This window comes from Vanessa atalanta, chromosome 9 (genome assembly GCF_905147765.1).
Source record: "Vanessa atalanta chromosome 9, ilVanAtal1.2, whole genome shotgun sequence".
NCBI lineage: Eukaryota > Metazoa > Arthropoda > Insecta > Lepidoptera > Nymphalidae > Vanessa > Vanessa atalanta.
In genome coordinates this window covers 7,614,271-7,626,380 of record NC_061879.1, presented here as the reverse complement: position 1 = coordinate 7,626,380, position 12,110 = coordinate 7,614,271, and the positions used below count along the sequence as shown (strand labels likewise).

Sequence of the window (12,110 nt, the reverse complement as noted above, 5' to 3'; positions counted from 1 at the left end):
GGATATTAATCTATTAATATCAATTATATTAATCGGCTAGAAAGTTTTGTAGTACACATTATGTAACAGTATCTGTATATTGAATTAAACACCCGAACTATTTAATTCACCACCGTTTGCTATTCTGATCTATATCCTGTTAAGGATGATACTTGGAGCTTATTCCACGACGCTGCCCCAGTTTGGGTCGTTACGTTATCTGACAGAATTTCATCTGATACGTGTAGGTTTTCACCTAGATCAGATTTGGAGTTAATAGCGGTCAATAATGGTAATTTCCGCATATAGAAGAGATTTAATTAGTGTTTTACAGCCCACTACGGAGACAAGTGTGCGCCCGAGTAGCCAGGCGTAGCGGACATGACCCAACTAGCATCAAATTGGTACGAATGGACATAATTAGTGTATATATTATTCCTTTTTTATCGATTTGTTTTGCCCATACCATCGATTAAACATCAGAACTAAAAGCGGTTATGATTACAAAAATATATTTTTAACAAAATACTGATACTCGAGTTTAATGAAATTGAAATTATGCGTTAATTTTGCATATTATTTATCGTCATTGTTTATCCTCAAAAACTTATAATATGTACGAGTAACTCACAAACACATAAACAAATATTGTATTGTGTATATTTCCAATACACATACATACGTAATCTTGCACGCGTACAGAACTCTAGAGATCTCTAATTATGTCAAAATTTTGTACTTCAAAAATCGCTATTACGATACACGAATGGAAAGTTAAAATTAATAACTTAAAATAATATAAAACATGCAAGGAAAACTAATTATCGTAAGTTATATGAAACATTATGTAAAAAAGAAATAGACGCGTTCGTTTAATTTAGTTTTGAAATGAATGTAGTTTTGTTTCCTATATTTTAACGAATGTATAAATCAGAAGAAGTGAACAAAAAAGTACCGAGGAAAATACCTCATGCGTTAATACAACGCTTGCATAAATCTTAGTTTTATTTATTAACCGCAAAAATATATATTCTCATAACTGAATAGGAGTTTCATTTGAATATTATGTATTCATTGAAGATTTGTGCAACATCGTTTCGTTTTGATATTTTTTAAATTAAACAAAAATCATAAGTCATATTATTTTTATGCGTCTAAAGATCGATAAACCAAACGTGTGTATCATCATTCATTATGATTTTGGACTTAATAATTAGCTACGTTTACGAATTTTTCACAATATATTAAGGTAAGATTTTTATTTGGCTTTAAAACAGTAATTTTTTTATCGACAAACAGCTGAATGACGTTCGTATAATCAACGCCACACATGCGCAGGCTCGAATATATACTAAGCGATGCAAAACTTCTTTTTCAATTTTCAATCAAATACATTTGAATTTTTTCGCTTGATTGGTACTAATTTAATAAAATATTAACTTTCAGTAACTTAGGTGTTCAGAGTCTTCGTTAGAATTAATTGGATTGTTCATTAAGTTTGTTTCTTATCATTAGCGTTCTTATCGAAGGATGTCTTGTTTTTGTATGACGGTATTTAATAATTTTAATATAATTTAATTAACTTTTGATATTTTGTCAAAGATTTATTATTATTATTATTTTGTAATTCTAGTGTATGACTTATATAATAATTACGAATTTAATTTCAGTTATATTTTTATAACGATATTTTAAAAATATCTTATATTTATTAAACTTATCAATAAAATACAAATTATTATTATAATATGTATAGTATAACTGTGTTAATTTTTAAAGGAGTGTAAAACGTCTTATGTTTGATTGTTAACAATAAACCTCCGGAAATTAAAGCATTATAATAATTAAATTCTCGACTAATTGTTTTATATGATACAAGATATTATATCGTTTTCTAATGTTTATATCAATCCATTGAATCTATTACAAGAGTGACGATTTAAAAAGTTTTATTTCTCTTTGTGTACCGTTATATGAGGAGACATCTTTAATGATAGGGATTGGAACGTAACATGTCAGTAGCTGGTTGAATGAAACGTGAAGAATTCTTTCACGAACACGCAATGGATCACGATTTCACCCTTTTATTGTAGATGACGTTTTAACTTGACATAATAATCATAAATACAAATAGGACTTTTAGAATATGCTATATACGATCATTCACATCATAAATAAAATATGATAATGACGGAGACTACTTTAAAACTTTTCGTACAAAATGTTTCATTTAAAATAAAATAAAAAAATGTATAGCCTCCTTGGTACTCCTTTTCAAAATTGTTTACAAGTTCATATATCGCAGAAATCGCGATATTGTCTTCGTGCGAAATGAATATATAAATCAACTCATTAATGTGGTTCTCCGAAATTTCATGTGTTCTAGTACTGGACCGTATGATCCGTCGTGTTACCCACTCGATAGCAAGTACTTACACCCTTTCATAGACATTGATATCATATGAAATAAATACTATTCTTTATTCCGAATGAACCGAGAAGATTAAGATCTACTAAGATGTGTTTTGTGTACAATCAGTCTCAACACCATTCACCTAAACTTCAACACAATAACACAGACAATTTTTTTTATGGTACAATAAATTATGAATATGTAGTACCCAGACAGACTTGTATAGTCTTGTCATATACAATGAATTAGTATAACACATGTGAACTGTAACCCACACATGAAAATAGGAAGTAAGATACCAACTCTATATAACATAATAGTAAAGACTCCTAAAATATTTTATTATTGTTATTAATCATGATATTATATATCTCATAGTAGGTTTGTTCACTTTAACTGTCCTCGCTTTAAGAAAGTAAATTAAATAATAAAAAAATGAATATGGGAAAAATAGAATTAATCGGAGCGTGACAGGTTAATACTAGACTGTGTTCAAGAATACCTTTTAAGACACGCAATGAATCAGTATCTGTTATTACTTCTAGATAAAAGAAAAATTATATTTTCTCATAAATGACGAATAATAATTATAATCAAAATAACCACTGAAACACACACACACACACGCGTAAATAACGTTCACATAAATAAATATAAAATGGGCGTCAAGTCTAGTTATCTATTTTTAAAATACTTCTATAGTCAATAAAATCATCGTTATGTCATCTTCTCATTACCATTTAAGATATCAAGTGAGTGTTAAACGTTGCAATGAGCTATCATCGCGTGTCTGCCGTTTCCCTCTCATCAATTCGCTGATTACTCTTAATTTCTATTACGGTTAACTGTCTTAATTTGATCTTAAAAAAATGTTTGAATTGAAAGAGTTTTTTTTTTGTACATAATTCGATAATTATGACATAATTAGAACAAAAATTAAGTTAACAAGTGATATTTCTAGATGAGGTCAATATCTTTATAATTTATGAACAAAAATAATTTTAATTAATGGTCATACGTTTATGTGTGTTTCATCTTTAATCTTGATGAGCGCCCGTTTAGTCAAGTGGCTTGGTATTATGCCACAGATCTTAGGTTCTGGGTTCAAACCCGAGGTCGGGCCGATACAAAGATATTGGATTTCTGTTAAAGAATTCTCTTTAAATGTCCAAAATCTTAAAGCACGTAAACAAGCACGGCGTTGGCCCTGCCCCTGAAGTCTTTCCAATCGTGTCGGATTTGCCGTTCTATCGGGTTATGAGAGTGACGGAATAGAGAGTACGCGTGTTAGTTTGTGTGTGTGTGCTCAAGCAAGCACACATTTAAGGTAGAAGAAGATTAGGAATACCCGAGTAAGTCACACTGCGTTTTCATGTGTTTTAATTTGATTTCATAATTCATCTCGTACTTAGTGACAATATAATTTCTACCACGGAATTGAAGCATCATGGAATAAGCTCGAAGCCTTCTCTTTAAGAGGAAATGATGCCTTTGTTTATTAGTGCACCAGTAACAGGTTATGACTTTTTAATCTTGTTACATTTTTTTCCACTTTTATTTCATAAAGGTGAAAAGTTGTATAATTTTACTCTCGGACGGCAAATTTCTTCACGCGTAACTAGATTAGGTGTTAAAAAGTTTTTTTAAACGCGTCTGACCTTATTATTTTTAATATTGTTTAGTATTAAAGATTCAAATGATTATGTGGTTCAAAGTCATTCAGTTTTCATTAAACTAAAAATGAAACAATTTAAAAGAACACTTATATCTCATTAAAGCAGAATATTTTATATACGGTGTGGGCTCTTGTATTTTTAAATATTGCAACAGTGAGGCAGTTATTAGGTGATACGAAAATTGGAAGTTCAATCTAGAAACTTTTAATCGTATCATATGATTCTTATATAAAAGTAAGATTAAAATTAATTTAGAGTAACAAGTTATTTATTACTAACCATTACTGATAAGAAAATTTGTTAACTTGCCTCAATTACCCTGTGAATGTGTTCTTTTGGTATAAATACCCAATTTATAACAATTAGTAGATTACAATAAACAAATTACGTAACATTACAATTGTCTGTTGATAATGGATTATATTAGAAGGTTGTTTACGCTTTTTGATAAATTTAAACAATTTTAATAAATATAAATAGGTATTGTGATTCTTATCAACATTTTTTTTATTTATATGTTAATAAATACAGATAATAAAATATAAAATGTTATTAATTATTTTGAAATATTTGTTAATATTAAGTAGCGTTTGAGTTCAAATTTTAGAAGCTCAATTTAATTCCGTTTTTATATAGGTTTATATAGCACAGCAATTTGTCTAACAAAAATAGTTCGAACTTACGATCAACAACTCTGACCACTGGACTAGTGCACTCTTTCAAAACATGGTTCTGTTCTACATACATACTTTTATATATAATAAAAATTGTTCTTTAAACTTTCTACTCGCGATTATTTTTAACATTAAATTGTGTTCAATTTTTAATAACATGTAATTCAAAAGGTAGAAACGAAATATATTATCAATATACGTAACTGTCAAAGCAGTCGTTAAATAACATATAACAACATAACAATATGTACTACCAGTATTTATAGTGTAATATTTCAGGGCTATGTTGATTAAAAAAGTAAATTGACGTTTTATACTTTACGCACTAAATTGGAAGACTTAATAAAATTAATATCCTATTTTTATAATAACACAAAACATATGACTCTAACAACAATTGAATATTCTCATTACTTATAAGGCAATTCCAAACAATAGTCAAACAATTTAAAGTCTAAGATGGTATTGAAAGATCGTTACGTGTTGTTTCCTTACAATAAATACTTCGTGTTTTGACCTTGTTAAATACAATTAGCGAGATATTACCCAGCCATTTTGAGAAGTTCTCCCCTGCCGACTGTTGACTCTCGCACTGGTCACAACACCAAACGGCCGGGTCACCACTGCCATATAAATTTAATTTTCGTTTGAGCGCGAAACGGGTGAAAAACAAGACGGTCGCGCGCATGCGCTCAGCACGTAGGACTGACAACGGAAGGTGTGCGCTATAGTGATGCGCGCAGGTGATTAATCACATCGAAATGTTTTTATTTGTACATCCCTATCTGAACGTATTTCGATAAAAATCCAATTCTTATGCTAATTTTATGTGCGAAATAAAAATAGATAAACCCTACTGTAATTATTTTATGGCAAGTACTATTGATAACACTTTTTTGAATGAAAACTTGTTAAAAATTCAACATTTCTTAACAATTTATTTTCGGATTATTAATGAACTATGTAATAATAATATGTATGAATTAGGTTTATGATTGATGGGGGCTACGCCGGCCATTTTATACGAAGAACAGCGAATTGAATCTGGAAGAAAAGCTCAAATGTATGTGTGTGTGTGTGTGTGTGTGCAAAAATAGATGCTCTTTCTATGTCAATACTCTCATAATTGAATAGTACGCAGACAGCATTCCGCTGACTGGAGTGAGTTCAGATGCAAGACAGGCTTTCCGAAGCATGGGAGTACTAATGTTGTCTCTTTCCAAATTTCGGGCTGTACTGGGAATATTTTGAAAGAAAAACCTAATAAAATTTTACTATCTTGATCCAGGGTTTAAACCCAGCAACTTGAGATCTGCAATCGAATCATACAAGGCAGTCGAAAAAGGAAGATTACAAAAACGTCGATAAATTAAAAAAACACAATATCGTCACTAGTGCTGGCCGGCACTAGTGCGTCCACGCCACGCTACACTGCTTGCAGTCTTATGGAAATGAGTCTCAGTAAAATAAAAACACTGGATAATTATAATTGTGTTGTTCACTGACCGTCACTGTTATATCAAACTTCGAGAAAGGGTCTTATTAAGTGCTTTTTATGTTTGATTGTAAAAGTTATAATATCTATCTTCAGATTATTTAAAATAATATTAACACAAATTCAAAATCTCATTCGAACATAGATTGGCTGTGATGAATATCCTCAATAGTTAAACATGAAACTCTACCATTCAAATCCTTTAATATATCTGCTTATCATTTAAGTAACAGACACCTTATCACAATTGTAATAAATCTAAGAAAACCAATATTTGATATAAACAATATTTTTCAATCTCGTATTTTATTTGCCATATACATTTCATCCAAACATGACACGGCTATAATAATAATGTGAGTAGTAATTACTCTTTCATTGATTACTTGGGCGATCAACTCCTTGATTGCCTCGTTTGTCTAGTGACTAGCTTATGACATTGAAGTTCCAAGTTCGAAGGATCGATCCCCGAATGGTAAGCAATAGAATGGTAAGTATGGGTAGCAAAAAACGATTTTTTTCTATTTTGAAATTCTCTGTTACAATCTGATGTCGGAAGGTTCGTAAAACTGTTCGTCCCACGCTTGAATTTGTTCCGATCGTTGCTGGTTTGCCGTCCCATTTGATAATGAGAATGCACTTGCACTTACTACATTCGTATTCGCGTAAACGTGTGTTATCCTGTGATGTTAAAAATGATCAGCATGATTTTTTTCTGTGCTGCTATATACATATATACATGTGTTTTTTTTTTTTGAAACAAACAAAGGTATTTTTAGCATTGATGGTTAATAACTTTTTTACGCGTATATTTTACAATAAGTTCCAATAGGTTTTTTTTATAAGGATTTTGTAGATTTATGAAATAATGTTCATTTAGTTATAGGTAATATTTATTTATTTAATTTACAAAAAGATACTGATACGTAATAAGGATCCTAAGGATATTTATCTCAATAAAGTCCATATATCACACAAAGTATTTGCATATTTTTATTACTGATTATAATTGAATAAGATTAAAAATATACGCTATTAGTTGCCTGACCATGAAATAATAAGTGGATTATATTTTATTTGCACTTAGCTACCAACTCCAAATATACTCTAAGTTATTATTATTAACTAGCAAATGTCAGGCTTTCATTGTAAGGTCTCTTTAATTTTTTAAATATTAAATAATTTCATGTAGTTGTGTATGTATGTGTATTTAATATGTACAAGTCTGTATTTAGTTGAGTCGAGGAAAATACGGTTCAAATAACGCCTCGGTACTGATTTAATATTTATCTTATAACATTAATAATTGTAATATTTTGAACAACTAGCGGTGCATTCAGTAGCGAAAATGTATGTTTGCATTTTCGTATTTTGTTTTGTCTAATTGTTTGCATATGCCTCGCATATCTTGAGACTAAATATTGACTGTAAAGCTTCGTTTCATCTGACGCGTAATGACATAAAAAATATAAATAATTAAATATTATCAATCAATAATTCAGATCCATCTGTTTTATTTTGTAACAAAATGTGTAAAAGTATGTGCAGCACATTAAAAATCAATGAAGTTTTTACGTTAATAAATTAAATATTCAGTAAAGTTGCTAGTGTGGCCGGATCAAATTGCGTACAAACCAAATTTCCAACATTAAAATGTTTTGAGTGAAAAAAATGAATTCTTATAAGATTATAAAAAAAATATATAATCTAAACGACGTAATTAAATATCATTATAATATGTAGTATGATCTTTTAAGTTTAGTTACATACATATATGTAGTTCTAATTGTATGAAATATAGTCTCTAGACTCCTATAACTAAAGTTTTTATTTAACCTTTCAATCTATAAAAGTTAAATCTAGCGTGGTTTTCTTTGTACACGCCATCGGAAGTCCTTCTATCTCGAACAAATCTCCTTAGATGGTCATATATAAAATTGGCCGTTCACGAAACAATCATTAGCTTCAGATGCTAGTATTTATCTGCATATTTTTGCGACTGAATCATAAATCAGGTACGCAATTCAATGAGTCGAAATTTTGTAAACACATTTGGTTTCACATATGAAAATAACGTTGTACACATTATATTAATGCTCAGACCTAATTATTTGTATGCATTGCCGACTTTTCCGTTTTCTTACTATACTTAAAATAAAAAAAATATTTTACTTTATTAGGGAACCAAACAGTACAAGTCCTTCTTAAAGCTATAACATAAAAATTAGCACATATACCAGTAAAGTTTCCACTTATAACTAAAAACATAATAAGAGCAGGACAAATTAATTTTAATATCTAATATAATAATAATAAGAAAAAAAAACAAAACTATGAAAGAAGGGCAAATTTAAAATAAACAAATAAACGATCTAGGTTTTATGGTTCCAACACAAATTTCCTGAAGTTAGCAACTGATTCTGTAAATATATCAATGCTGGAAAATTTAGTGTTACATTCATTACAGACTCTATATATAAAAGAATTTCGCGCATAATTTGAATTTAATGAGGGACATAAAGACAATATATACGAAATATATTGTTTTTATGTCTTATCGTAATCCATCTTAAAGTCGATACCTAATAATTTTTCTAAAAAAATTTGCTCATCTAACACAACAATGACCATAAGTATGACAACAATGACGTGTTTCGCTGTGATCAACCGTAAACAATTAATGTGTCACTGGTGTACACATTTTATCTTAATAACACATCATTATATAGCTCACGTAAAACCTATGTAGAGATAAAAAAAAATTAGTCAAATATTTAGTAATTAAGAATTATCATAGCACAACTAACTATACTTAATAATAATTTGAATAAAATACTTATAACATAATAAAAAAAGTTTAGTCAGTATGGGTCACGTCTTTCAAACACAACGAGCTCCTACTTCAGCGAAGATCTGCTGATGTTTAGTAAATAAGAAAAATTGTAAGCCGTCAGACCTAACTAAAACTGAAAAGTGAAAAAAGCCACGGAGAAATGTGAGTCCGTTCATGTTGTTCACATTAAATAAATACAGTATACAGTATTGCTGGTTGTCATATTAGTACTATAATAATTAAATAGTGGATGGGTACCCACTACACCACAGTACGACTTCCTGCAGGCCCATCTGGGTGGAAACCTAGATGGGCCTGCAGGAAGTCGTACTGTCGCTCCTGGTTAAAAGTATTAACGTGTAAAATATCGTAAGTGAAATATTTCTCTATTATTGTCCTTTATTTTTTTCTAAGAACAACGAAAAGCACTCACGAAAAGTATATTCTTAGCTCAAGCAATACATTCATTATAGATGATAACCACCTTCAATGTAAGTTAACATTGAAGGTAGTTATATAAGGTACGATATTTTTATAAATAAAAAGAAGTTATTATATAACAGTAGTTAATTAGAAACATCATCAATTGATTCTAATAAATAATTGAGATTTATCAGTTTATAAAAATATAGAAACTTTTTTTTTTTAAATAGGTTTAAATTACGATATCTACATTATTTTTGACGATGTGTGTGTGTAAGTAGTTTTTGTAATTTAAATGTATAGATTCTGACCGCGCTGTTTATCATTGAGCATTACACTTCGTATCTATGTATAATTTTATTGATATTATAAATGCGAAAATTTGGATGATTAGATGTTTGATACACAATCACGCCGGTACGGAGTGGGATAGTGCATACTTTTATGCCGAAAAGACCTACCAAAAACCTGCGTACGCCCAAATAAAATAAAAATATAGCTCAATTACTTATCAAAATTCAAAATTTACAAACATTACTCTTAGGATTACTTGAATATTATTATAACCTACAAGGATATTGGTGACAGCGACTGACAAACCCTTGCTGGTGAGTAGTATACATATTATAATTAATTACACAACTTCAAGTTTATCTAATTTATTATTATTTAAGTAGTAATTTCCTTTCACGACGCGTCATATAAGTATATATATATATAAAATATTATTGTGGGTTAAGCGGTATGGATATAACTTAAGCTGGCGGTTGGTATCACAAATATCTTATGCTAATCCTGTAACTGTATCCAGAATTTATTGAGATTCAATACGCTATTGAATAATTTGTTATTTAATATGTTTAATTAATTATGTTTTAATGATATTTATTTATATTTCAATGACTCGTTCAAATAAAAATATTTTTTATTAATTTATCACATTTTATGAGTTAATGGGTTGCTTGTCCAATACGCAGGAGATATAATAGTAAGTTGTCATATAATCTACCGCCAAACAGCAGTAAGCCAGTGTATCTACAGGCACATTACATCTTAGTTCCCAAGGTGGGCGGCGCATTGGCGATGTGAGAAATGGTTAATATTTCTTACAGCGCCATAGTCTATGGGCGGTGGTGATCGCTAACCAACATGTGCTCTTCCACCTACATATGTATGTATTTCATTAAAAAAATAGTAAGGTTTTACAAAGACCAGATTTTAAAAAAATATTCGAAAAGAAACCTATTTTGATCCCTATAGAAATTCTATATTATAATCGAAAAATGTCGATCTATAACAGAGATGGCCTAATTATAAATTGGCCGAAAACCATCCAGACCAGAGAGGGAACCCAGAATCCCTCGAATACTAATAAGCAAAGACAAAGTCCGAGTTAATGATGAAGTCGTCGTTGCGAAGTACAATGCAAACTTTTTGTCATTAATTTGAAATCCAAAAAACATGCATACATATTAAAATGACATAAATAAAATATAACAACCGCTCTGACAGCACGACGATACCACAATAACATTATGAATTGCAACCATATCAAAATGTTGCTTACTATCAGATCAGGTCGAAACAGAGCGATTCCATATAACTAGAATATTTATATATTTGAAGTTCAACTGAGACCCTTCACAAAATTAAATAGATTTACTTGCCCTCGAATGAAAATCGCCACTCCTTTAATAATATTCTGCTATATAGATAATCTTTTAATCCACACGTTTTCTCCGAGATAATTCATGGTTTTAGTGTATTATGAGTCATCATTGCCGTAATACCCTTCCGTTTATCAACTGTTCAAATATACAATATTTGATCTGAACGCTGTATAGTGCTTTATCGCTTACTTCAGAAATTAGATCATTTCTGTTTATTTAAACATCTCATTGTGATAAGGAGATAGCCCACTTTGATCAGTCTCTTGAAATTTTTTAGGCCATTTCAAGTGACCATTACGAAATATGACATACTCTGTTATCATAAGTAAAGATAATATTTCACATTTCAAAAGTATAATATCATATGAATGAAATTCGCGGTAACATTTTACCTACATGCATAATTATCAAATGAAATTTACTGACTGAATAACTATTCATTATTTTTTTTAGGTCATTTTCAGTTATCTCTCAGAAAAGTTACTTATGTTTTGTCCGCGTATGCAATGATAATATTTTTTATATTAATATACGTAATATGTAAATGAAATTTTAGCTAACATAAGCGATATCATCTATAAATTAAAGGTAATATAATTACCTAACTTACTATCTATGAACGCGCAGCCCAAAATACGCGCGAATATACATAATTTAATTATATCTATTAATGCCTGCTAATTAGGATTTTTTTGATAAGTTTTAATATAAAGAAAGGTTAGTTTTCTTTAGATTTACAAGACCGATATAAATGCTCATTGCTCATGTATATCCTGCTCTGATATATATCCCGGTTTAGGATGACTCAAACGTATCGATGTAAATGAGTTTATATCATATGAGTACCTATATGTTTTAATGTTTTATTTCAATCGTTTTTTTTTGGTTGAATTTGTTGCCTTATTAATATAATCATCTTCGAAAAAGAAAACATTCTGAACGAAAAT

General features: G+C 29.7%; 1 protein-coding gene across 3 annotated transcripts in view; it reads right to left on the bottom strand.

Annotated features, from left to right (window-relative positions):
* Positions 1-12,110, bottom strand: part of LOC125066221 (sodium-dependent dopamine transporter-like) — a 55,713-nt gene that overhangs the window by 16,518 nt on the left and 27,085 nt on the right. For 2 of the 3 annotated variants that reach the window (XM_047674213.1, XM_047674212.1), the window contains exon 1: positions 5,289-5,443. The exons of the other annotated variant lie outside the window; for it this stretch is intronic. In XM_047674213.1, the coding sequence (XP_047530169.1) occupies positions 5,289-5,372 (84 nt within the window). In that variant the 5' untranslated portion in view covers positions 5,373-5,443. Of the gene's footprint in view, positions 1-5,288; positions 5,444-12,110 lie in introns of those variants that run through there. 3 annotated transcript variants of the gene reach the window in all.